The sequence below is a fragment of the Lutra lutra genome, chromosome 3, assembly GCF_902655055.1.
Source record: "Lutra lutra chromosome 3, mLutLut1.2, whole genome shotgun sequence".
Taxonomy (NCBI): Eukaryota; Metazoa; Chordata; class Mammalia; order Carnivora; family Mustelidae; genus Lutra; species Lutra lutra.
In genome coordinates this window covers 34,065,819-34,093,545 of record NC_062280.1, presented here as the reverse complement: position 1 = coordinate 34,093,545, position 27,727 = coordinate 34,065,819, and the positions used below count along the sequence as shown (strand labels likewise).

Here is a 27,727-nt window from a genome sequence, read left to right as displayed (position 1 = left end):
TAATTAAGCCATGCATCTTCTGAAGATGAGATGAAGAGACTTGGAGTAGCCCTTCTTGGGAATATACTAAGGAATTGGCAAGTGAGGAAAACAATAGCCCAGTAGGAGTTGGCCTGAATATGTGATTTGTCTTTTTTGTTTGTTTTGAAGAATTTGCTTTGCAGCTTGGGCATAGATGCAGAAAAAACATCTGTAGTTACATGCTGTATTGAGAATTGGTTTACCCAAAAAGTGAAGAGAGGAGGGGAGACCAGAGTGGGAAGTCAGTGTTTAAGTGATTTTTTTGGACTCCGAAATATGGTTAGGTAGAAATTGAAGTCATGTGACCAATAATTCTATAACTGTAAAAGCTTTGGCATACTTGTGAGTTGCTTAAAGTGATCCCATATCTCAGGTTAGCTGTTATTATTTCAAAATATAGGCAGTTCCTTATAATATGTTCCAGAGAACATGTATTCAAGTTAATTGTGCTAAAGAAATTGTATACACTAAATTCTTTTTATTTCTGTTGCCATAGGCATTAGTCATACATCACCAGCATCTGAAAATGTTTTTTAATTTTTTGTTTCTTTCACAAATCATTTGACCAGTTTAATCAATTTCTGGCCAGGAAATATACCAATACCAGTGTATCTAATGATTAATTTTATTATTTCAGTTGAATTAAATCTTTTAACCTCTGCTAATATCTGCTTTCATTTTTGTGTTCTCCATAGATCTTATTTCATTCTTAGTCTTATGAAAACATTTAATAACCATACAGATACAGTACTACTATATGAAGGGGACATGGCCCAAAGAAATTTGTTAACTGACAGGCAGAGCCCTTATATAATAGCCTAAATGTGTTCTGATGTAGGAAGTCTCTGTCTTTTCTACCAAATGTGCAGAAGTACAGTTTGCATAAAAATTGATATTACCTGTTTATGCAGTGCACTTTCTGACTAGAAGGTGAGAAATTGGTTCAGGTTCAGGGTTCTGTGGTATGCAAGTAACCGTATTCAGTCTCCCAGAATGTATTCCTTTTTGTGGTTCTGAAAACCTTAATGTGTGGTCTAGTCAGGTGGGGTCTTTTGTTTGTTTTTTTCTTTGTTCACTATGCTTTTAGCACTTTGCTGAACTACGTAAGCAATAATATATATTTTTTTTAAAGCAAAGTTACTTTCTACTGAAGTGAACATTTTAGTGCTGTGGTATATAGGCAGCCAGGACCTATTTTTTCATTTTGAAAGATTCAAATGAAATACAATTTTTACTCAAGAGTTTGTTGCTAGTACCCTGGTTGCAAGATGAGAACAGTAAATATCTGAGCAGCATCTTTGATAAAGCAGCGTGGCACAAACTATCAGGGTGGATGAATGGAGGAACTTCTCTGAGATTAAGGTAGCTAATTGTTGGCTTTAGAAGTAAGTTCACAAAATTGAAGCAGGCATAGAAAAGCTAAATGCTTTTCTTTTAACTTGGTAGTAAATTCTTCCAATCTCTAGAAGAATGTTCCCTTTGAGGAAACTGAGACCCAGAGGAATTCAGTGAATTTCTCTAAACCACAAAGCAAAATTTGGAGTATTATATGGCCTTTGTGCCTCTCCATAAGAAAAAAAAAACCTCATTTTGGTAAATATGAAAACATTTCAGAATTGACAGGGTTATCTTTAACATTTGTTTCTAAATAACTTTAAAAGCATGGTTTTACTGGAGAAGAAGATCTTTCCAGTTTTAAGGATTTTTAAATTATAGATCATTTTGTCAAAGCCTCAAAAGTACCCATGTAAGACTTCTTATTACATAATTCAACATCCAGAAGTATGTTATTTGCCAGCCTCTGACTTAGGTATAAAAAATATGTTGGAATGCATTTGATCCCTGCAGTCATAGAATAGTTAAACAAGTAAACAAATGTTTAATATAAAACATGGTGAAGAAAACAGGATACAGTGATAGAGGAAAACTATATATCCAAGAAATGACTCTCTGAGTAAGAGGGGACTTGAAAAGTGAGAAGGTGCTCATGAGAAGAGTGTTCCAGGTAAAGGGGATGGCTGTAGAATGTTTTTTCTTTGCAGGACCAGATAGTCAGTATTTTTAGTTTCCTGAGCCATAGATTCTGTTGGTAGTTCCTCAACACTCCTCTTTTAGCACCAGAGGAGCAGTAGACTATATGTAATGAATGACTGTGGCGGTTTTCCAGTACAACTTTATTTTAAAAAGACAGCAGACCATCCTTTGCCAATCCCTGGAATAGAGAAATTGAAAACAAAGCCTGTTGTGAATGGGGAATTAAGTATTGGCAGTGGGGAAAAATGGGACCAAGATGAGGTTTGGAAAGAGAGGCATTGAAGCCCTGGTATAAGGGCTTCATACCTAATTACATGTACATTAGGAAGCCATTCAAGAATTTTAAACAAGAGGGTGCCTGGGTGGCTCTGTGGGTTAAAGCCACTGCCTTTGGTTCAGGTCATGATCCCAGGGTCCTGGGATCGAGCCCCACATTGGACTCCCTGCTCAGAGGGGAGCCTGCTTCCTCCTCTCTCTCTGCCTGCCTCTCTGCCTACTTGTGATCTCTGCCTGTCAAATAAATAAATAAAATCTTAAAAAAAAAAAAAGAATTTTAAACAAGACAGTGACATGATCTGATACGGATTTTTAAAATATTACTCGGGTTGTTGTGTGATGCATAAATTAGAGGGCCCAAGAGTTGAAGTGAGGAGAGTAGGAAGGAATAATCCAGTAATTCAGGTGAGCGAGCAATAGTGGTGATTTATACCAGTGTAGTGACAGTGGGAATAGAAGATTACAGATTCAGGATACTTTGAATGTAGAAAGATGTTACTTCTTAATAGGTTGGTTGTAGGGAATGTGGAAGAGGAAAGAATTCAAGAGGACTAGGTTTGGTTCTTGGGCAACAGGGTGTTTTCCATTTTTTTAATATAGGGATGGGGTAAAGAAAGGAACTCCCTTGAACAGGTTAATTTTAAGCTGCCGGTGAAATTGAATATGCAAATCTAGTTCTCTGAGAAATTTGAAGTGGAAATGTAAATTTGGGAATCGTGAGCATATAGATGAAGTCACAGGAAAGAGAAATGAGGAATTTAATCCTGAGGAATTAAAACATTTTAGGTATATTTAAGGATTGCAATGGAAACTGAAAAATGACCAGATTGAGCTTTAACTTCAAGTTATAAAATGATGTCAACATTTATTTAGCAGAGTTTTGTTTTTTTTTTTTTAAGATTTTATTTATTTATTTGACAGAGATCACAGGTAGGCAGAGAGGCAGGCAGAGAGAGAGGAAGAAGCAGGCTCCCCGCTGAGCAGGGAGCCTGATGTGGGGCTCGATCCCAGGACCCTGGGATCATTACCCGAGCCGAAGGCAGAGGCTTAACCCGCTGAGCCACCCAGGCGCCCCAGAGTTGTGGTTTTTATAACCATTTGACTCTGTGTGTTTGTGTGTGTGTTTAATCGCTAAAGACCATTTTAAAATTAAACATAGTGCTAATCAGTTCTGTTACTTGTGGGTAGGGTTAGGTAAGGGTGGAGCCATCTCCCACCCTTTGGCTTTATTGAGGTGTAACTGACAAAATTGTAAGATACTTAAGGGTCTTGTTCATTTTTTTGGAGTCCTCTTTTAAAAGATTCCTGTTTGGGATTTAAACTTGATGGAAAGTGTTTAAGCTCATAGTGAAGTAACTGAAGACCTGCTTTTGCTTCTTGTATCCACTGTTGAACACTTCATGTTTAATAATATGAAATAATTTATAAGTATCTGTAGTGGAAAAAGTACTGGGTAGAAAGTAGGGAGGACTGGGCTTTAGGCCTAATTCTGCTACTAACAGTCATGAACAAATTACTAGACTTCTCTGGACTTCAAATTACTAATTTATAATTGGGATTGATTTTGTTATCCTAAATTTAGGGCTTTAAAGTTATATAATGATTATGTATTCTGAAAATTTTATTTTTTTAAGACTTAGGAATATTAATAGTTTTAAAGTTTACTGTTGTCCTTTTCTGTGCCATAAAATGTATTTAGCATAAAAACATTTCCATCTTTAATTGTTTCTTGAAATCAGGGGAGAGAAATTTCCTTTGGTTTTAATATGGAAAGAACTTTATTCCAATTTTGTGATGCTTAATAGGTTTCTTAGATTCGCCTTATGCTTAATTTTCTTTTCTTACCCAAATTATTTCTCTTTAGTAATTGAATAATACTATGGTAGCCTCATGAATGAGCTAATTTTTGTACTTTGAAAGTTTGAACAAAAACGATGTTGACTTTAGCTCTACTAGAAACAGCTTCTTCCTAATAAAAAGAACATTGATTTCAGTGATTTTTTTAAAAGTATATCTTTTATATGTAAGTGTGTTATATGTAAGTGATGAATTACGTTATTTGTAAGTGTGATATGTAAGTGCTGAATCACTAAATTCTACTCCTGAAACTAATACTACACTATACGTGTTAACTAACTGGACTTTAAATAAAAACTTGAAAGATTAAAAAGAAAAAAAGAATCCATCGTATAGATACGTTTAAATATGTGTATAAAAAGTATTTATACTGATATTTACTGTAGTATTGTTTAAATGCTAAAAAAGGCTGAAAACTATATAAATGTTCACTAATAGACTGTTGAGTAAGTGGATTTATATCCACACAATGAAAAAAAATGAAGTCTTTATATCCATATATCCTGTTCTTCAAATATTCTCTTACTTTGGATGGAAGGCAGAATAAGGGAGCTTGATCCTGCTGACTTTTTTCATTCATTTAGAAAAACTCCCTATTGAGGACCTCTTACGTACCAAGCACTGGTCTAATAATAATCATTTGCGTTATATGAAAAGTCCCTGCCTTTGGGGAACTTAAGCACTTGAATCTGTGCCTAGTCATCTGATCAATTCTAAGCACTTTGACAGGTAGAGAAACTGAAGCTTAGAAAAATAGTTTGAATTTTTAAATGGCTTTCTTGTTTGAGGTTTTTTGTTTGTGTGGTAAACTGAAAAATCTTTTATAACACCCTATTATTTATTTTTTGTATATAGGGTTTCATTTGCTAAAAATGATGTCTCTATATAAACTTTTCTTCAGTATATTGATTTTTCTCCCCATTTTTGAAAGGAGAAAGAGAAGAGCCAGAATTTTAAATGTTATGTTTATTCACCAGTAAATTAAAGTGTTTCTGTGAGGGTACTAATGGCATGTGGAAATGAAGTTGGTATTCTTGGTAAGCTTTGGACTGTTTTGTTAAGCCAATTACTTAATAGACTTAGCATTTATAATAAAGCTTTTTTAGTTCTTTTCTTTCTTTCTAGGCAAATGTGAATGAGTGTAGTGGTTTTTATTTTAATGGCATTTAAGTACAAAATATATTATTAGAATAATAATTGCAGTGAATTATAAAAGGACATTGATAGAAACACTCAGGAATAAGATTTTTGTTAGCAAAGACAGATTCATTTCAGAAGCCCACAGATATTGAGTCTCTTGTGTTTCATCTACCAAAAAATAATTAAGACACTATGCCTGTCAGCAAGAATCTTCCAGTTTTAGTGAGGTAATCAGATTTGAAGAAGAATTATTTTGCTTGAGGAATTCAGGGCAAAGTAGAAAGAGGAGGTCACTTTTGATGAGCCTTAAAGAATTATTAAAGGTTCATCATACGAACAGAGGGAAAAGATAGTAAAAAAAATGGCATAAATAAAAAAGGCAGGTAAGCATGAGTATAGTCAGGTAAGATCAGTGAAGATGGACTATAAAAGGCTTCAGATACATTTTTGGGGAATGAGAGTGGTAAAGTAGGCTGGATTAGGTTTTAGGAAGACATTACAGGGAATTTGGGTTTTATCCTGTGGGTGGTGGGAGCCATTGGTTTTTTGTTTCCAAAAGAGACTGACTGAAGTGAAGATGGTGTGAAAGATTTAGTAGACATGCCATCTTAAGTGCTTCATTGCTACATATCTTTTGTTCTCCTGCCATCTTGTCCTTATTTTCTAACTTTTTAAGTTGTTGAAAGAAACAACTATTACAATGAATATTGAAGTAGCTTAGGGTGATGACAGGAGGAAAGCTGTGTCTGAGCTAGGGGTACAAACCCTTAAGAATATGATTTGGAAGAGTGACTGGAATATGATTAGAGGAATCCCCAAAGAGAAAGAGATTTGGGGGGATAATGAAGGTAATAGAGATTATTAGAGATCCGGGAAGATGGCAGCCACGGGATGGGAGGAGCCTAAGAAATTGAGTAGCTTCTCCTTTGAAAGGATTGGAAGAGAAATGATGTTGGGGAGAGCCAAGGTTAAGGTGTTACTTAATTTGGTAAATTCACCCATGTGTTAAATACTCGCTATTCCCAGTTAAATTGTTGTGTAGACTAAGCACTGTGAGGGCAGATACCCCTTTCTGTCTTGCTTTCTGTTATATTTTCTAGTGGTGTTCTTTTAATGTTTATCAAAAGAGCAAGTGACCAACCTAGGACCTGTCTTATTCTTGTTTTTGCCTCCTGCTCCTTCATATAGTTGGCGCTCAATAATTGTCTATGGAAACGAATCCCTGAGAATACTAGCAGTCCGATGGAAACCATGCATTATGTTCACCAGCTGCCAGATTCCGTTTTGTCTTCCAGATGTGCTTCTACCTACCCAGTTAACTGCTAAATCCAAACCCTGTTCAAGTAGAGTATGTTTCACCATTTAAAAGCACAGTGAAAATTTTGGGGTCTATAGCTCTCATTTTTTGAGATGAGTTTGTCTGTCTGGAGGGAGCCAGATTGTGTGATCCTGTGGAACGAGGGGGGTTTTCTTTCCCCATGTTACTGAAGAGAACAAAAAGACTTAATTACCATATTGCCATGCTTTGTGTATGTTTTACTACTTATTCTGTCAGTATCTTTGTCCAGAGTTTAATTATGGTCTAGTGCTATAAGGGTTTTTAATGTATATCTTTTGTCTTAACCATTGTGAAGGTAATACTTTACAAGTGATAGATAATTCATGTCCTTCTGTGGTATACTCCTTTCTTTCAGTTTTCATTTCCAGCCATTAGGTAAAAAGCTCTACTGGTTTTCATGGCACTACTTTGTACTCATAGAGAAATCCTGATTTTTCTAACTCTTTTTTTATATTAACTGAGGACATATTTTTTAAAATGATGCCAAATTTAGATGATTTCTTATTTGCTTTAACATGTAGCAAATACTCTTTATGTATGGAATTATAAAAATACATTGTCCTAATTTACCACTGTGTGCCCCTGCTTTGTGCCTCATGATTCTCTACTGCTATTCATTGTACTCTACTTTGTATTAAGGTCATAGGAATGCTAGTATTGGGCTCCTCTATCCCCCATAGTGGCTAGCACCCTGCTTTGCTTGTTGGAAGGAATCATTATATATCTGAATTGACAGTTTGAAGAAAGATTTTTATGTATTCTTTTGAATTACGAGCTTTGTTTTGGACACTTAGAAAGTGAGTGGGGAAATTCTGCCACTAGGAATGAATTTTAAGTTGAAATTCAGGTAATGTGCTCCTTATAAAATGCTTAAACATACATTACTAAGTATTAAATATATGTTAGTAAAATTACTTACAGAAGAATGTTCTGACAGCACCCAAGAAACAAGTTTACCCTGTAGTAGCTATCTTACTATTTTGTCCATGATACTGGTATGATTCCTCTGATCGAGACTGCCACCTTTTTTTCTGAATGATAGTGAAAATAGTGAGAAACAGTACTATCAGACTAGAAAATATCAGGAAGGCAGTGAATTTTATATCATTGAGGAATCTTTTGTCGTTAGTGAATTCTTGGAAAGTTTAAGATACCAACAAATTTAAGATTAATGCTCGTAAGCTTAGTACAAGTTTGCTTTTGAAATACAAAAATCTTAAGGTTGTTATGTATTGTGAGAGAGAGCAGTATCTATTCAAACTTACATTGAGTATACAGATATTAGATATTAGCTGCTTTACAAACTCCTCTACTTATGAAGTAAAAGGATTCCTTCCAGTTAACAGAGAAATTTGTTTTTTAGAAGGAAGGAAAGCAAGAATCAAGTAGAAATTGAGTGTTTAGGAAGTACTGTATAACATATGTCACCATATTTATGTATATGTGTTTTGTGTCACATGTTTCTCAAAATCTAAAGCACTTGGGAATGCAGATCCTGATTCAGTAGAACTGACCTAGGACCCAAGATTTTGAATTTCTAACAAGTTCCAAGGTGATGATAATGATCATGATGACGGTCTTGAACCTTATTCTATGTAAGGGCCACACTTACAGAGTAGCAAGATCGAATATTTATGTGATACTATTATAAATAAGTAATACCAATAACATTATGGTTATAACAAATGCGTATATGACATTTACTGTGGGCTGGCCCCTGTTGTAAGCATTATTTATATATTAACTCATTTTATCCACACAACTCCTTGAAGTAGGTGTTGTTATTATTCCTCTTTTGTAAAAACTTGATACACAAAGAAGTTACTGGTGGTTATGTATCTATTAAGTGTTGGATCTGTGATTTGCATCAGACAGGCAAACTTTTCAGCAACTGCACTCCTGTGCCGCCACTATTCCCTATATAGGACTGTTAACGTAAAAATAGCAAAGTATTATACTATTTCTTTTTAATCTTTTAAATTAAGAGTTCTCAGGAGAAAGCGAAGATCTGTGGAGCTTTTTAAAACCTATGTGTGTCAGATTAGGAGAGGTGTCTTCTACACTTCATGGAGATGGACTTCTCTAGGTAGCCACTTTTATTGACAGGTTTATGTCATCACTGATGTAAGTTTTTGAGCTCTTCAAGAATAACTCTTTAATGATATTCCTTAGAAGAATAGGGTTTACATAACGTAAAATTTGTAAAGTGACAGGCTCCTGAAAAAATTCAGATGTAAGTGGGAACTTAAATGTTATTTTTGATCATGTAAATGTTGCATATTTATCTAAATAGTCAGATGAAATATTTGTTTCAGAATTTGGAAACCGGAGGGTACTTAGCAGACATCCTGTGGCTCTTAATTTTTTTTTTCCAAAGAGTGGAAAATGCACTTTTTAAATTCTACAGAACCAATATAAATCATATGTATTCAGGAAAATGGAGCCTACCTTGCAGTAGTATTAAGACATCTTAGTGGAGCAGGAAATAAATGCCATTGTTCTAGTCAACCTCGTTAATAATATGGGTAGGAGGAGCTACAGACCAGATAAGTTAACTAACTTATTCAAAGTTCTGGTTAGTAACTGCCCTGAAAGTTGTCCTCAAATACTAATTTGATTTTTTAACTTTGAGTGATGGTTAAAATACTTTAGATTTCTAGGAGATTATATGCCTTTAACATTTTAGTTTCTCTGTGATATTTTGTAAATGTTTTTTGTGTAATTTAGCATATGCTCCATGTTATTCATGACCCATTTTGTGTTTTTTTATCAATTTCTTTTTTTTTTAAGATTTTATTTATTTATTTGACAGATCACAAGTAGGCAGAGAGGCAGGCAGAGAGAGGAGGAAGCAGGCTCCCTGCTAAGCAGAGAGCCCAGTGTGGGGTTCAATCCCAGGACCCTGGGATCATGACCTGAGCCGAACGAAAGCAGAGGCTTTAACCCACTGAGCCACCCAGGCGCCCCCACTTTGTGTTTTTAATACACAATGTGTATTTCAATATTTCAATGCAGAATAATGCTAAATATAGTTTTCTGTACTTCAGAGATTTGTCTGTATTTGAATTAAAAATTGTCCTGAGTTTTGAGACTTTTTAAGAAGGAAGTTGTTAATTTTCAGTAGTCCATATCACATTAATTATATGGCTCATTTCTAGTTTCAGTGGACTTTAGAGCTAAAATTTTTATAATTAGTTTTAGCCAATGAATTTCTTTGTGTTACCTAAACATTTAATTAGGATTGGCTGGCTGGGATTTTGCCCAGGCATTGAAACTGAGAGGGTGAAAGAAAATTGTAATTAATGATTTAATTGTGTGTGTTGGCGGCAGGGGTGGGGGGAAAGACTGTGCAGATTATTAATGTCTTTGACTCTCCAACCAGCCAAGAACTCCTGGCCCAAGGTTAGCATCCTTGTCAATCCATGAAGATACTTAGATAAGAAAACTCGAGGGCAAAGACTGGGAACTTGTAGGTCTTGGCATGCTCATGCCTACTGGCCTCTCTTGTCATCTTCCTTTCCATCCTCCTCTTCCTTTTGCCAATAATTTGATTGAAGATGTGTTTCATGCAACTTGGACATTATCAGTGAACAGATTTTAATCACAGTGCTGAAAAATAAACATTTTCTTTTGACTTAGTAATTCCACTTTAATCTTGGCTGAGGATGTAATTAAAAGGACAGGAAAAGCTATGTTCACAGAAATGAAGAATGTAGTATGCCAGTTTGAATTATTCCAGAGTCATTCATAAGTTGACACCCCTGAAGTAATTAACAGTTCTTTGATTGGCATTCAGTTTGCCTTTTTTTTTTTCCCCTTAAGATTTTATTCATTTATTAGTACAAGCTGGGAGGAGGGGCAAAGGGAGCTAGAGAAGCGGACTGACAGCCCCCGCCCCTGCCCCTGCCGCTGAGCAGGGAGCCCCTCTGTCTCTGGCTTAATCCCTGCAACCTGGAATCATGACCTGAGCTGAAGGCAGTTGCTTACCAACTGAGCCACCAGAGCACCCCTCAAGTTGCAAATTTTAAGAATAAACATTGTGACATCCTAGTTTATGTTTACAGTATAATAACAAAACGGCACAACTTGAGAATCATAGTTGTTGCAGATTTTAAAAAGTTGATAAGAGCCGTTTATTTTCATATACATTTCTATGAATTTTAGCCCATGTGTATAGATTCATATAAATGCTGCCATAATTAGAACAGAACATTTCTTCACCCCAGAACACTCACTGTTTTCCCTTTGTAATCATATACTCCTCCTTCCCTGAGATTTGGCAACCACTGATCTATTCTGTGACTGTAGTTTTTGTTTTCTCAAGAATGTCTTGTAAATGGAATAATACAGTCTGTAACCTTTTGAAACAAACGTTTTTCATTCAGCATAGTTATTTTGAGACTGCGCCAAGGTGTTGTATGTATCTGTAGTTTGTTCCTTTTTATTGCTGAATAATATGTTCTATTGTGTGAATGTACCACGGTTTACATATCCATTTACCTATTTATTTGTTCAATGAGTTTTGGATGATATGTAGTTTTTTTGTGATTATAAAGAGAGCTACTGTGAACATAAATGTATAGGTTTTGTGTGTATGTAAGTTTTCATTTCTCTGGGATAAATACCTATGAGTGGGATTGCTAGGTCATACGCCAAACTGTTTCCTCTAGGGCTATACTATTTTGCATTCTCATTAGCAATGTATAAGAAGAGTTTGAGTTGTTTGGCATCTTTGTCAGCACTTGGTATTGTCAGTATATTTTATTTTAGCTATTATAATCGGTATCTTATTTTTAAAATTTTCATTTCCTTAATGGCTAGTGTTGTTGGACATGTTTTCATGTGTAAAATTGCCTTTATATAACCTCTTCAGTAAAGTGTCTTTTCAAGTCTTTTGCCCATTTCTTAATTGTTTGCTTTCTTCACTGAGTTGTAAGAGTTTTTATATCTCTAGAGAGAGATTCTGGATACAGATCATTTGATATTTTCTCCCAGTCTGTAGCTTGTTCATTTATTGTTTTAACAGTGTCTGCAAAAGAGAAGTTTCTGATTTTGATGAGGTCCAGTTTATCATTTTTTCCTTTTATAGATAATGCTTTTGGTGTTAGGTTGGCAGTTGGTTAAAATCTCAGATGACTTTTTCTTTCTGTATTTTATTCTGATAGAACCTTTTTCTTTGAATTGTTATCATGCTTTGAAATGCTATAACTAGGTATTTTTCTCCTAAAGCAGAGGGTAATGTTGAATGTTAATTGTTCTTTAAAAAATCAGGATTCAGAATTGTATCAATATTATTACAAGTATACAAAACATACTTGTGTTGAAAAAAGAGAGATTGTCTTTTCTTGGTCTTCGGTCAGCCCCCGAATCTTTTTTGTTTTTTTTAAATAGACTATTTTTTCAGTCATTCTTAGATTTATAGCAGAATTGAGATGGTATAGTCATTTCCCATATTCCCACTGCCTCCGCCACTATCAGTAGCACTCCATACCAGAGTGGTACAATTGTTACAGTGACTTGTCATTATCACCCAAAGTCCATAGTTTATGTTAGGGGTCACTCTTCATGTGTTGTACATTCTGTGGATTTTAATGATGGTATAATGAAATGTATCCACCATTATAGTACCATATGAAATAGTTGCATTACCCTAAAAATCCTCTGTGCTCTGTCTGTTCATCTTTCCCTCTACCCTGACTCCTAGCACCTGATCTTCTTCTTTGATTTTTTTCTTTTTTTAAAAGATTTTATTCATTTATTTTGACAGAGATCACAAGTAGGCCGAGAGGCAGGCAGAGAGAGAGAAGGAAGCAGGCTCCCTGCTGAGCAGAGAGCCTGATGCGGGGCTCGATCCTAGGATCATGACCTGAGCCTAAAGCAGAGGCTTTAACCCACTGAGCCACCCAGGCGCCCCTCTTTTGATCTTTTTTTTTTTTTTTTTAAAGATTTTATTTATTTATTTGACAGAGAGAGATCACAAGCAGGCAGAGAGGCAGGTAGAGAGAGAGGAGGAAGCAGGCTCCCTGCTGAGCAGAGAGCCCGATGCGGGGCTCGATCCCAGGACCCTGAGATCATGACCTGAGCCGAAGGCAGCGGCTTAACCCACTGAGCCACCCAGGCGCCCCTCTTTTGATCTTTTTATAGTCTCTTTTGTTTTGCCTTTTCCAGAATGTCATGTAGTTGGAATGATATGGTAGGCAGTAGCATTTTCAGATTGTGTTCTTTCACTTGGTAATTTGCACTTAAGGTGCCACCATTGGTGGGTTAATGGATCATATCTTTTTAGTACTGAATAATACTCTGTTTTCTGGATGTACCACAGTATATTGTTTCACCTACTGAAGGAAGTGTTGGTTGCTTCCAAGTTTGGGCAATTATGAATAAAGCTGCTGTAAACATGTGAGTCTGGGGTTTTGTTTGGACATAAGTTGTCAACTTTTTCAATATTTATAGCAAGGAGCCTAATTGATAGATGGTATGGTGGGAGTACATGAAGTTTTGTAAGAAACTACCAAACTGTCCTCCAAAGTGGCTGTGTATCATTTTGCATTCCCACCAGCAGTGAGCAAAAGTGCTTGTTCGCTATATCCTCAGCAGTATTTGGTGTAGTCAGTGTTTTGGATTTTGGCCATTCTGATAAATGTGTAAGGGTGTCCCATTGTTGTTTTAATTTGCAATTTCTTTCTTTCTTTAAGATTTTATTAAGTAATCTCTACACTATAGAGTCGCATACTATACAGACTGAGTCACCTAGGCGCCCCTCATTTTGCAACTTCTTAATCAGATGTTGGACATCTTTCAGTATGCTTATTTGCCATCTGATTATCTTTTTTGGTGAGGTGGCCAGGTCTTTTGCCAGTATTTTAGATTGGGTTTTCTTGGTGACTTTTTTTAATTCCTTGTATATATTGGGTAACAGTCCTTTACCAGATACACCTCCAAATATTTTCTCCCAGTCTGTGTCTTGTCATCTCATGCTCTTGAACAAAATCTGTTGCTCTTCAAGGGATTCTAATTTTCTGCCAGGTTCGTGATCTACTGCTCTTGGCTACTGTCTGTATCTTGTTTTTTGCAAGATTAAGTGCCATGAACAAGCCATCAGTTTTCAATTACTCATTTTAGCCTTATTGTCACAGCTGGTCCATCCTATTCTCCGTTTCCATGGCTTTGGTGCTTGTTTTTTCCTTGTTTCACCCCTCAAATTCTAGCTCTTCACCTGGATAACCTTCATGTAGCTTTTCCTATACAGTAATGGTGGATATACTTGGTCTGCTTGCCCCCTATGGTACTGGTACCACCTCTACAGCAGGGTTCCTTCCTGTTTGCCTTTGCTGATGCAAAAACTAATTGTGGTTTTGAGGGTGTGAGATTAACCATGTTATTCACACACAAACTGACCCCAATTCCTATCTCTTGTAAATTTTATGTATTCTGTTAACAGTTTGTAAAATAAGAGTTAAATCTTTTTATCCCCTACTTAATGTGTTTTTTGGTTTATATGCAAACTTACCTTTTAAAAAGCCCATTTTAATCTTCATAAAGGTTGAATTTTCATCTTATTCCTACCTTTTATTATGTATATTTGAACAAATATTTGTTCACTTTTCATCTCTCAGAGTAGAAGGACAGTTTTCTGAGGCATCACTAGCAGAAGAAGTATTTGTTCATAGAGTGATCTGAATAATTAGGAGAATGCAGCAAGTGTATGTAAAGCATTTATTTTATGTCTTATAGTCCTGTGTCTGTGTGTGTGAGCATAATCATTCAAAAATAAATGTAACAGAGTATGTCTGACCAGCAGGAGATCTTCTGGGGCACCTCTTACAACTCTCATGTCCTGTGATAGAGGTTAATTATTGTGAATATATTTAATATCACTGAATTTTACACTTAAAAATTACTAAGATGATGAAGTTTACATTATATAAAAATGATATATCATTTGTGCTTAGGTCATTGGCCAAAGCAGATCCATGACCACATCTAACTTCAACAGTAAAAAACAAAGTAAAAATAACAAAATTAATAGCAGCTATTTTCTGCTAAGTAAAATTCATTGTTACTGATTTGTCAGGATAATTTTTGAGGCATGATGCAAATAAAGCAGTTTTATCATTTATGACACATTGTACTAGTTGATCACATTTTTATTTTGTTGAAAGGCAGGTGTAAGTATAAATATTATATAAATACTTGAGGTGTTTTATTTGGAAGTGTATATAAATCAGTAATTTTAGGACACGTGTCTTTTAAAAATTTGAGTGGTCAGAGTTTTTCATTCATTTAACAGATACACCAAGCACATTTTTGCATTCCAAAATTAGGGTGACTTTGTTAACATGTAACTTGACTTTATAACAGAGGGGTATTCAGAAGTTCACTTAAGTCATTAAGAATAATTAATTGTTAGATATATAGTACTGTTTCCCTAGTATTGTCATTATTTAATTTAATTGCTATTCAAAATTTAGTGGTTCACTGAAAGTATATGAAGGATTGGTGAGGAATTTTATAAATAGGCATATTTTCAGTTTGTGGGGTTTTTTAGTGTTAGCTGTCATGGGAATTGCATCTGACAAGTGCCAGACTTAATGAGTTGGAATAAATGCTTTAGTATCCACTTTACAAAAAAGTATTTAACACAGTACTATCTATGAACCACGTGTGTGTCACTTTGATATAGTCAGTATGCTTATGGGTGATACGTTTAAAAGTCAAGGAGCTTATTAGTCATACGAAGAAAGATTACCTGTGATACAGTGCTAATTATGTGATATAGGCTAGTGATTTTCAGAATACACATCTACTAGAACAGACATTGTTCATCACTAAAATCTCTTAACAGGTGTTTTTCCTCTAGTATATAAGAAAAATTAGATACAGTTTTCTCAATTTGAATTTATTCTCCCGTTTGTGGGAATAGTGTGTTTTGTATATATATTTTTTTTAGTCTTCGGCACTTGCCACTACTTGTTTTTACTTGTTTATACTAGTGCTAATATGCAGTGACATTTTATTTACTGTTTATAATTCAAGTTTATAGGTTATCTATATATCTCAACACCCATTAAATAATTTGTTTTTTCACAAAACACCATGACTTCAGATTCTCCCCAACCTAAAAATGTTTAATCACTACTAGAGGTGTTTGGAGCTAGAACGTGTCTGGTTAGGGCTAGACCGTGGAGGATTTGGGTGGGTTGGAATAATTAGGGAGGTTGGCAGTGTAGTCCCAAAGTTACAGGAACTTAGAGAACAAACTGCTTTTTTATGATAAAGCTAGAATCAGTCTAAATTCCATTTTCTAGTCCGTAATCATATCATTGGACAGATAGCGTAGCAGGAAGTACTAGTAGTTAGGAATTTATTGGAGAAGGTGGCAATATGCTTGTGGACTATGGAAAGGAATTCTTGGAGTCTGAGTAGTCTTAGCAGGATTGCATTGCAAAGGCATTTCAGACTCAAGGCAACTTGATGTGCAAAGATAGATATCCTGAAAAAGCTTACCATGTTGATGGTGGATTCATGGTATTGGAGGGTAGGGTGAATAAAGTAAAGGGTCTTCTAGATGCCAGGCACTGTTCTAGGTGTGGGAGGCACACATGGAAAAAAGACAAAATCCCTGCTGGTGTGGATCTTGCATTTTAGTGAGAGGAACAGTAAGTGGATAAATAGGTAAAACAGTAGGCAATGACAAGTACTGTGAGGAAAAATTAGTGCAAAGAGTGGAGATAGAAGTTGTTTGAAATAGGGTGGTCAGGAAAGACCTCTTTGTGGAAGTGAAACTTGGGTAGAAAACAGGGTGTAAGCTGTGTGAAATGTGCAGAGCAAAGAGTAGAACACAGTTGTTGGATGCAGCCCCACGGTAGCTGGAGCATGGTGAGGTTAATAGTTTATGTTCAGTAAGTGCTGGCCGAGTGCCAGGCACTGTTCTCAGTGTGTCACTAGTGTTCATTTAACCTCGACAGCAATCTACAAAATGGATACTGTTTCACATGTAAGGAAAACTGAGGCACAGAGATGGAATAAATTACCCAAGGTGACACAGCTAGTCAGGGAGCTGGAGTTGAGCCCAGTAGTTTGACTCCTAAGTCAACATTTTTAACCATTCTGCAAGGATGGGGAAGGGGAGGTGTAGTAAGAAATTTAGTTGGAACAATAGCCTGGGACCAATTCTCTGGGGCCCTGTAGTTCCTTAAAGTATTTCGGATTTTATTTTGACTGTGATTAGGTTGTTGGAGGGTTGAGAACTGCCCAGGTGGTTGCCTTATAATTCTGGAGATCAGGAGATGGGTCTGGACTATCCAACACATTTGTTAGGTTATCTGTATTTAGGTTATATTATAGCTTAAAATATTTCTACTGGCCTATAACCTATTTCTTTGATGTAAAATTGAATATTCCATACCATTTTATTGAACAGATATGTGCATGTATACATATGAGAGTGTGTTTGTATGTGTGCACATGTGTAAAATACTTTAATGAACTCTTCTGTTAATAGGTGCGAGAAGATGTACTAAATTCATTGAATAACAACTTTCTTCAAACGCTAAATCAAGCTTGGAATGATCATCAAACAGCTATGGTGATGATTAGAGACATACTAATGTATATGGTAAGTAGAGCTTTTTTGTTTTTCCTTTAAGAAGTTGGGCATTTCAAAACCGTGTCTTTCTTCTTTCTGTCCCTTTAGTCGAATTGCACAGGTAAGTGTGGAAGGCGTTACTTTAAAAAAAAAAAAAAAAACTTCCCTTACAGGGACCAGCCTTAGCTTATATGAAGTAGAACCTTAATTATTCATATATTTAATGATTAGAATGGAAGACTGAAAGAGAAAGGTCTAATTTTTTTTTCTCAGTATACAACACTTGTACTTCAAAATGGAAAATGCTGAAAAACTTCATTAATGTCTCTTTTTGAGTAACAGTGGTTGAATGACAGCATGAGAGATGAAAGCTTAGTATTCTCTTACATGTTTTTAAAAACCTAATGTCTTTACATCTTCAGTGATGAGGTGTCATTTTATACAAGTATGCTTGTAATAATTATATTCTAATAGCTGCTGTCTGTCTTAATAGTAAATCTTTGCAGTATGTTATTCAGATACATATTCCATTTCTTACCTGTTACTCTTGTTTTTTGTTTTGTCAGTCAAGGAAAAACCGTATTCAGCAATTTGGAAAACATTGATATGAGCTAAGCTGTTTAATGACTATAAAGGAGATTAACTATCGAGTTTTTTCTTACCTTTGTGTGATTATAGAATGGAGCCAGATTCATCAAGCTTAATTACTGTGTCAGGGCAAAATTAACAAGTCTAATAACTTTTCTTGTTACTTCAGTGTTTATATTTGGGAATTGGACATACAGTTTTCTTCTAAGGTTTTACTCTCTGTTTTTCAAATTTTTATTTTCAGTTTCTTTAGTTTGATTCTAGCTATAGTGATGAGAGCATGTCCTAGTTTTTCACTTGCTAGCATAAAGCAGTGGTTGGAAAGAATTTCCAGTGAGAGCAAACGCTCTGGAGTTTTTTGTTCTGCTCAGAGAATGCAGTCAGGCCTATTACCCCTGGTTTTACAGGGCTTAGTGGCAAGGGGTCAGGGAGAGGCTACTTCAATTTTTAGGGGTTGGTAAAAAAAAGTAGAACAGTATTTAGCCTTTCTGAGCCTCATTTCCTCTTCAGGAGGTAGATTCATTCTGTGCTGACATTTTGAGGTAAAGGAGACAGCATGTGAAGACATACAATGCCTTGGATATAAATGTGAAACGAGTTAGCTTATACTGTTCTCACTAAGTCCTAGATTTGACGAGTCTTTAAATTTTAACACTAACAAACACTAAGATAGAAAACCACTTGTAATTTTATGGTCCATTACTCTATTGATAAAGAAGTATTTCAAGATTATACACACAGTCAATCTTACATGTTTTAAAAAATTTCTCTTCTATTTCACTTCCTTTGGGGGGTGGGGGATAGGGTTCCCAAATGAAATGTCAAACTGTTATGTGACGATAGTCCAGAAACAAATCAGTTTATTCCTCGGCTTCCTCATTTATAAAATGAAAAATAATATTTTGCTCATTGGGTAGGGTAGCCATGATGCTTGAAGGTGCCATTCATACAGAGTACTATAGCCCCTGGACCAAGTAATGTGCTCAGTAAAAACTCACTAGGATTAAGGTTTCTTGTCCCTTTATCCTTTCATCAAACCTGATAGGACCACAGCCCTGGATAAAACCAGCAACTTAGTTTTCCTGGGCCTCTGCTGGAGGAAACTCCAACAGGGTAGATCATTACAACTGTTTGTCCTTTGTCACAATGTCCAGTTGTCTTATTTCCCCTCTACTAGTTTCTCTCCAAACCTCCAGCTTTCCTGCTGGCCTCCTCACTCTTAAATAATATTGCCTTCCACTTCTCACAGAAAAGAACAAGCATCAGGTGGAACCTATGTTCGTTTCTTAACCACTAAATCTCCAGTTTTGCCTGTATTTTTTCCCTTTTTGTGTTTTTCCATTTCCCTCTTGTTTTAATGGAGGCATTGTCTTCCCTCATCTTAAAGGCCAGTTTTCCTCTTTTTACTGAGTCTTACTTATACACATGAGACATGTTTAGGCCACTCACATCCTCAGAATCCTACTAAATTTTCTCTTTTACTCTGTGCTGCCTCCTAGGGTCATTGTCATTCACAGGCAAATGTCTCCTAAGAAATGTTGACCCTTGGCTATCTCCCTTTTCTCATCTTTGATTCACTTTGAATACATTCCAGTTAAGCTTCTTCCTCAATTAATGCTCTTCAGTCTTGCTCTTATGAGGATCACCATGTCTGCACATCTCTGAAGTCAGAGATCACTGCAAATGCTTGTGCTCCTTGATTTTTTTCTACAGCACTGGGGACAGTTGACTACTATTTTCTTTTCACGTGCTGGCCTTTGGGGACAGTTGACTACTCTTTTCTTTTCACATGCTGGCCTTTGGTTTCAGTGACATAGCACTCCCTCAGTATGCCTCCTGCCTTTCCCGACTGTTCCTTCTCAGCTGCTCCTCCTCCTCTGCCCTTTAAATAGAGGCAGTCTTAGGGCTTAGTAACCTGGACTTCCTCCTCCTGGTTCACTCAGCTCCTGCTGTAGCTTCAGTAAGTACCTCTGTGCAGATGATTCCCAAATCACATCTCCATTCTCATTTTCTGAGATTAAGCTTTGTTATATTCATTTGTCAAGTTGATGGCCATCTTTGTTGTCTGAGAGGGACTTCAAAGTTGGCATTTCCAAATGAATGCAAAATTGGTACCATTCTATTTGTTCATGCCAGAAACCTGGGAATTATTCTTGTCAGTGTCTTCATCCCTCCATCATATATTTCTAGAATCTGCAGTTTTTCGATTTTCATAACTACCCAGCAGGAAAGCACCTTCATTTCTCTCTCAGAGCATTTCGTGACTAGTCTTAGAACACTCGCTGTGCTCCTAGAGTGCTTAGTTGAAAGCATGTGATCAAGTCGGCTGAAGTTCTTATTGCTCATCTTGAAATCTTCACACATGTCTTCTGTGTGGAAATGTTTCTAGAACGTTTCCTCTCCGTATGTGATTTGCTCCTACTTATCCTTTAAGTCTCAGTAGATTTCTGGTAAGCTTTCCCTGACCTACACTGTGTACTGCCTACTGGCCGCAGTTGCTCTCCTTGTACCCAGTGCTCTTCCTTTGTATCATTTATCACAATCATTATTAACAGCTGTTTAGGGCCTTGTCTCTCCATTAGACTGAACATTATGAGGAGGGGCCAGTGTCTTGTCACCACTGTGTCCCCAACACCTATCACAGCTTGCACCAACTAGGCATTCAAGTGTAACTTGAATAAATACATGTACATGGAATCTTTATTTAAAAATAGATTATAGATTATAATATAGATTATAGATTATAATAGATATAGATATAGATTTAATAGATCATAGATTTTTAGTAGATTATAGATTATAGATTACAGTTTTTATAGATTATAAATTAATTTTTAATAGATTATGGATTACAGTTTTGCAAAATGCTTTTTAAAATATGCTGTTGTTTGTCTGCCTTTCGGGTCAGGTCATGATCTCAGTGTCCTGGGATCAAGCCCTGCATTGGGCTCCCTGCTCAGTGGGGAGTCTGCTTCTCCCTCTGCACCTCACCCTTGCTTGTGCACACTCATGCACTCTTTTTTCTCAAATAAATAAGTAAATAAATAATCTTTTTAAAAATATACTATTGTTGGGGTGCTGGGGTAGCTCAGTCGGTTTAAGTGTCTGATTCTTGATTTTGGGCTCAGGTCCTGATCTCAGGATCCTAGGATCCACCTGCAAGGGTTCCATGCTCAACAGGGAGTCTGCTTATCCCTATGAGCCTCCCCCTGCTTCTGCTCACTCTTTCTTGAATCAAAAAATCTTTTAAAAATACATGCTGTTAAGGATTTGGAGAGAATTTAAAGTGTTGTTGATAAAATATCTTCACATTCCACAAGATAGAATTCTTTCATTTTCATACTCTTTTATTCTCTTTATTTGCTTTTTATGCTTAGTATTCTGAGCTTAAAGATAAGTGCTTTTTATTTTTTATTTTTTTTTTAATTTTTTAAAGATTTTATTTATTTATTTGACAGAGAAAGATCACAAGTAGGCAGAGAGGCAGGCAGAGAGAGAGAGAAGCAGGCTCCCCACTAAGCAAAGAGCCTGATATGGGGCTCGATCCCAGGACCTAAGATCGTGACCTGAGCCCAAGGCAGCGGGTTAACCTGCTGAGCCACCCAGGCGCCCCAATAAGTGCTTTTTAAAATTAAGGTAAGATTTTATACATTGAAATGTGCAGAACTGGAGTTAGAAAATTACTTTGACAAATACAGGCATTTATGTAACCAATACTTTGGTCAAGAAATACAAATGCTTTTAATTGCCAAGAATCTAAGGACTTTTTCCTATTGATGTCTGCATTTTCTTTTTCTTTTTTTTTTTTTTTTTTTTTTAAAGATTTTATTTATTTATTTGACAGAGAGAGATCACAAGTAGACGGAGAGGCAGGCAGAGAGAGAGAGGGAAGCAGGCTTCTTGCTGAGCAGAGAGCCCGATGTGGGACTCGATCCCAGGACCCTGAGATCATGACCTGAGCCGAAGGCAGCGGCTTAACCCACTGAGCCACCCAGGCGCCCCAATTTTTTTTTTTTTTTTTTTAAGATTTTATTTATTTATTTGACAGAGAGAGATCACAAGCAGGCAGAGAGGCAGGCAGAGAGGAGGAAGGGAAACAGGCTCCCTGCTGAGCAGAGAGCCCGATGCGGGGCTCGATCCCAGGACCCTGGGATCATGACCTGAGCCGAAGGCAAGGCTTAAACCACTGAGCCACCCAGGTGCCCCGATGTCTGCACTTTTTCTTTGAAGAGTTTTACCATCATTCCAGAGTTCTCAGGTGACATAACCTGCTAGATAGGGCACATACCTGAAGCATACTGGTTGTACCATCATGGATCCTAGACAGATAACCTTCTGATGGTGAATACCGGCTATAACTGTTGGAATTCTAGATCTCAGGCTCCGAGAGGGAGGAGAGAAGATTCTTCACTATCTACCTACCTACCACCTACCTACTCAGCTAGCTGACTTTTGCTCTTTACGGAGATGTCTATAAAATGCCATGCATCAGCCTCGACGTATAGATACTGTGGGACACACTGACTCTTGAAAATGAAAGTGGAATCATTGGTTATGTGGAGGCAGCCACTGGTCACACTTTGTTCCACATAATTTGGTTGTGCGGCTGTGTGCAACATTTCAAAAGCAATGTGTACATGTCTCTAGATGGAACATGTCACTTCTAGTTTCTGCCCACTCTACCCCTTCCTAATATTTGAAACTTACATGTTGAACTTCTAAGATTGGTTTGGGGCTACTTAATAAAAGTTTCATTTTCAATTTTAATTGTTTAAAAGATTAATGATTGGAGAAAGATTTGAGCATTTTACAAGAAAATTTGTCCTGGTTCTGTAAAAGTTTTAATTGTCAATATAGCTCATAAGTATATGTTACTATTCAGTTAATTTTTCTTTGTAAACTGTAAAAATGACGGGATGCCTGGGGAACTCAGTCGGTTAAGCGTCTGTCTTCCACACTGGTCGTGATCCCAGGGTCGTAGGATCAAATTCCGCATCCTGCTCCCTGCTCAGTGGGGAGCCTGCTTCTCCCTCTGCCTGCCACCCCCTGCTTTCTTCTCCCTGCCTCCCACTCTCTCTCCTTCCCTCTTTAACAAATAAATAAAATCCTTTAAAAAAAATTTAAAAACTATAAAAATGAATATAGTGTGAAGGGAAGTTAAAGTTGTGGATGGTATTCTGTAGGCTACTTTTGAGCAATTAGAATTAATGGCAAAGGAAATAGAAAAACGTTTTCTAATGTGATATATAGTGTTACTAGAAGGTTAGTAGAGAAGTTTTCTGCATAAAACTATGGCAACTTTATTTTCATTTTTTTACTTGAATTTGTCCATACTTCAGTCATTTTCACAAATAACAAAGCTGTAGTGTCATTGCAGGTTTTTCCTTAAAGGGAGGCTGTGAGTTATAGGCACAAGGTGAGAGTTAACCCAGGAAGGGAGGGTCACTGCTTCTTTGAGCTATTTATTTGGAAAGTCATTAAGTATGAGTAAAGAGGTCAAGCAGAATGTAGCAATAACATTGTGAAGAAGAGAGAAGCTAACGAACTTTTGATGCTCTTGGTCTCCTTTGTAAAGTAGAAAGTGGGACCATTGGTTTAGGGTGACCTGAAGTATGTGAGGGTGTTAAAGATTGGTAGGCTGAATAATGATCCCCCAGACATGCCCATGACTAGTGTCTGGAACCTAGGGATTGTTAACCTTATAGGGCAAAAGGAACTTTGCAGGTGTGATTAGGTTAAGGATTTGAGAGAAGAGATTGGTCTAGGTTTATCCTAGTGGGCCTAGTGGAATCACAGGTTCATTACAGAAGGAGGGTCAATAGGAGATGGAGGTGATGTAACAGAAGCAGAGATTGGGAAATGATAGGCTTTGAAGATGGAGGAGGGGCTGTAGCTGAGTACAGCTAGCCACTAGAAGTTGGAAAAGGCAAGAAAAGGTGGGCTCCCTCCTCAGATCCTCTACAAGGAATCAGCCCTGTTGACATCTTGACTTAAGTCTAGGGAACTGATTTTAGTCTTCTGAACTCTAGAGCTGTGAAAAAGTAGTAAGCTACTAAATTTGTGGTCGTGGTACTCAGCAATAATAGGACTATACAAGGAAAAGGTTTGGAGGATCTCTTGTGCTGGGGTCAGCTCTTTGTAAATAAATGGATCATCTCGTAGTTAGTTGTAAGGGGTAATTTAGGCAAGAGTTAGCACAGAGTTTACATAGTAGAGGTGGTCAGCAGAGTTTTTACTTTTTCCAGGTGTACTTGGCAGTCTTAGGTAAGAATGCTCAGGTAAATTTAGCCTTACTGGGTATGGGGGAGGATTTTAATGTAGTAGCATTATTGAAATGGTTGATTGTTGATTGTGAGTCTGTGCTCTTTAATAAGTAGGCATCTGAGTCATAAGATCCCAGGAAATGGAGGTATTAGGTATTAGGGATGAGTAGACCTGGAGACCCAGTTGAGAGTAAGGAGCAGGTTCCTTTCAGTGTAACAAAGTAGGAAAGGTAGGAGGAAAAAGAAGATCGCCAGGGCCAGAGATATTTGGTGTCTTCTAATGAGGTTCAGGGTTGCCCATATCAGTATGTGGGTGAAGGGAGTCCTGATAAAGATGGGAATAAATATTTAGGGTACCGGTAAACAGCATGTCAGATTGGTCATTCTTGTCAGTGGCTGAGTTACCAGTGATAATAGGTGGCAGGAAGCAGAGTTGAGAGAAAGAAGTAAGCTGTTCGCTGAAGCTACCAAGAATTTGTGTTTTTTGGGAAGTCAGAAGATAGGGTGAGAGGGTGAGAACACTGAGATGCTGAAATTCTTGTCCATGTTTTTCCTGTAGGTTTTGAGGCTTGAATGTTTCTTCTTTACAGCATTCTAGATTGCACATTTAGAGAAGTTTTGAAAATAAACTTTATTCTGGAACAACACAGATAGGTTGCTTAAGAGGTCTTTTGGCACTTCCTCTGCTCTTAAAATGTCATCTTAAATACAAATAATAGAAGATAGGATCCAGTGGCTTGAGATTATTAAGTTTCGCACCTGTTCGATATTTTTCTTGACTGGAACAACAGGCTTTCCCCATCTGTGCTGTAGTTTTTTGTATTGTGACTGATAGTATAAATACCTTGGCATTTTTTGGTGGTTAGATCCCAAGCCAAGTACTAGACCTTTATGTTAAAAAAAAGTCATCATCATAAATACTGTTGAAGGTCAAGAATGTTGTGCTTGATAATGAGGATTTCATCTTGCCTTCCATCTCAGTTACTCTTTCTGACAAATTGATAGACCCGTAAACCCCTCGATTACCATGCCCTATGAACTGTTTTTGTGTGTGGAGTGATGATGTGGCAGTCCATGAGGTTGACTTTAGGGAGGCAAGTATTTGTTCAGCATGAAGTAGGCCCTGTGGTATGGTCAGAAATAGAGCACATATTTCTTGAGGTAGTAAAGGAAATGAAACTTTTGTTCATAAAGAGTACTGTCCCATGTTGTCTGTATGTGCACAAACTTCTTATGTGTACAGATTTCCTCTGTGTGTGTGTGTGTGTTTGTGTTTCCTGTAGGAAATGGGGAGTAGTGGAGAAAAAATATTAATGATGAATTAAGATACACTTGGCTTTAGTTCCTACATTGTCATTAATGTGCTTAAGTTACTTAACTTCTCTAGGCAAAACTCTTAATGCCTTATTTATAAGGAAAATAGATTTATTGGGTAAGAGCTCTGGTTTTTATCTCTTTGGGGTTTTGACCCTCTACCAAAAGTAGATATCTGTGCATCTACATACCATACAACGTATACTTTTATTTGCAATTTCAAGTGGTTTATGGGTTCACTAAGGCCGGTCTATGGGATCTGTTGAAGATGTGTTGGTTAGATCATTTTAAATTTTCCAATCTTTCAACTTGGACATTTTACACCTTTTTTTTTTTTTTTTTAAGATTTTTATTTATTTGACAGAACACAAGTAGGCAGAGAAGCAGGCAGAGAGACAGGGGGGAAGCAGGCTCCCTGCTGAGCAGAGAGTCCGACGAGGGGCTCGATCCCAGGACCCTGGGATCATGACCTGAGCCGAAGGGAGCGGTTTAAACCCACTAAACCACCCAGTTGCCCCATACACCTTTTTTTTTTTTTTTTTAAGATTTTATTTATTTATTTGACAGAGATCACAAGTAGATGGAGAGGCAGGCAGAGAGAGAGAGGGGGGGGAGCAGGATCTCTGCCGAGCAGAGAACCCGATGCGGGACTCGATCCCAGGACCCCGAGATCATGACCTGAGCCGAAGGCAGCGGCTCAACCCACTGAGCCACCCAGGCGCCCCCCATACACCTTTTTTAAAACTGAAAGTGATCAGTTACTTGTGTTGTTTGTAATAAAGGAAAAAACAAGAGGTGAGGGGTAGATTTAGTATTAAGCTGATGACAGTTTCTTTAAGAACTCTTAAAGTGGGTTGATAGAGCATCAGTTGGCTAGGAGTCTATCCAGTACTATTTCTTGTAATAGCACCTAACACTTTCAAAGCCCTTAGTGTGTGTCTGGCATTGTTTTTAGCATATTTAAGTATATTTCATTTAATCCTTAAATTGTTGCTATTTTATTGTTGCTGTTTTTAAGAAGTAGTTGGGGAAAGCAATAATTTTTATTTTTTACTAATAGAATTTTTATTCTTAAATTTCTTTAAAAAAGTAAAAATACTTTCCTGAATATATAGCAATATATACTCTTTATTATATGGCTGCATCTCTTTTCTAAATGTTTTAAATACCTGACCTTCTAGGTGAGTATTGTACTCTCCATTTCACAAATGAATAAATCAAGGTTAGAGAGAGAAGATAATCTGCCAAGATCACACAGTTACTATATTACTGGAATAGTGAATCCAAGTCTTTTTTGAATTCAAAGCCCATAGTCTTCATCACTTCGCCTGAACCACCTCAGTGCAGAAGAATTATGTATATTGACTCTGCTTAACAGAATTTCTGATAATTTTTTATTTTTAATTTTTTAATTTTTTTTTAAAGATTTTATTTATTTATTTGACAGAGAGATCACAAGCAGGCAGGGAGGCAGGCAGAGAGAGGAGGAAGCAGGCTCTCTGCAGAGCAGAGAGCCTTATGTGGGGCTCGATCCCAGGACACTGGGATCATGACCTGAGCCGAAAGCAGGGGCTTTAACCCACTGAGCCACCCAGGCGCCCCGAATTTCTGATAATTTTTTAAAAGATTTCATTTATTTTAGAGAGCATGCATGAGCCCACAGGGGAGGAGCAAAGAGAAAGGGAGATAATCTCTAGCTGACTCTGCACTGGAGCTCAGTCCCACAACTGTGAGATAGTGACCTGAGCCGAAACTAAGAGACGCTTAACTGACTGAGCCACCAGGGGCTCTCAGAATTATGATAATTTTCTCAGAGTTGAGCTAACATTCATTCACCTTTGTGCTTATGAGGATAAATTCATTCATTCAGCAAGTATACAATGAGTGTATTACGTATCAAGCATTGCTCTCAACAACTGTGATTTCTTTTTCCAAGTTTTGTCATTGGGCAGTTTTATGATGTAGACATCTGTTTGGGCAGATAGTCTTGGTTCCCCAAATGGAATTGAAGAACAGTGACTTTTTCCATGCTCCCAAGTGTAAGCTATTTTATAATATTGAAGCATATTAGAATAGTATTCTGGTTTCTTTTCTTATTATTTTGTTTGAATCTGATATTAAAATTCTTAAAGAGTGACTTGGTTAAGACTTAAGTTTCCTAATTGTCATCAGAAGTTACTTAACACCATCATTACCAGAATATCTAGAAAATCACCAAAAATATTAGATGCCTTAGTGTTTATTCTATCCAGTTGATAGTACTCTAGCCCTGCAGTAATTTGAAAGTCCTCTTCTAATTTTTTTGAC

General features: G+C 36.9%; 1 protein-coding gene across 2 annotated transcripts in view; it reads left to right on the top strand.

Moving 5' to 3' along the window:
* Positions 1-27,727, top strand: part of CUL3 (cullin 3) — a 95,734-nt gene that overhangs the window by 24,097 nt on the left and 43,910 nt on the right. For both annotated transcript variants that reach the window (XM_047721132.1, XM_047721133.1), the window contains one exon: positions 17,172-17,285. In XM_047721132.1, the coding sequence (XP_047577088.1) occupies positions 17,172-17,285 (114 nt within the window). The remainder of the gene's footprint in view (positions 1-17,171; positions 17,286-27,727) is intronic.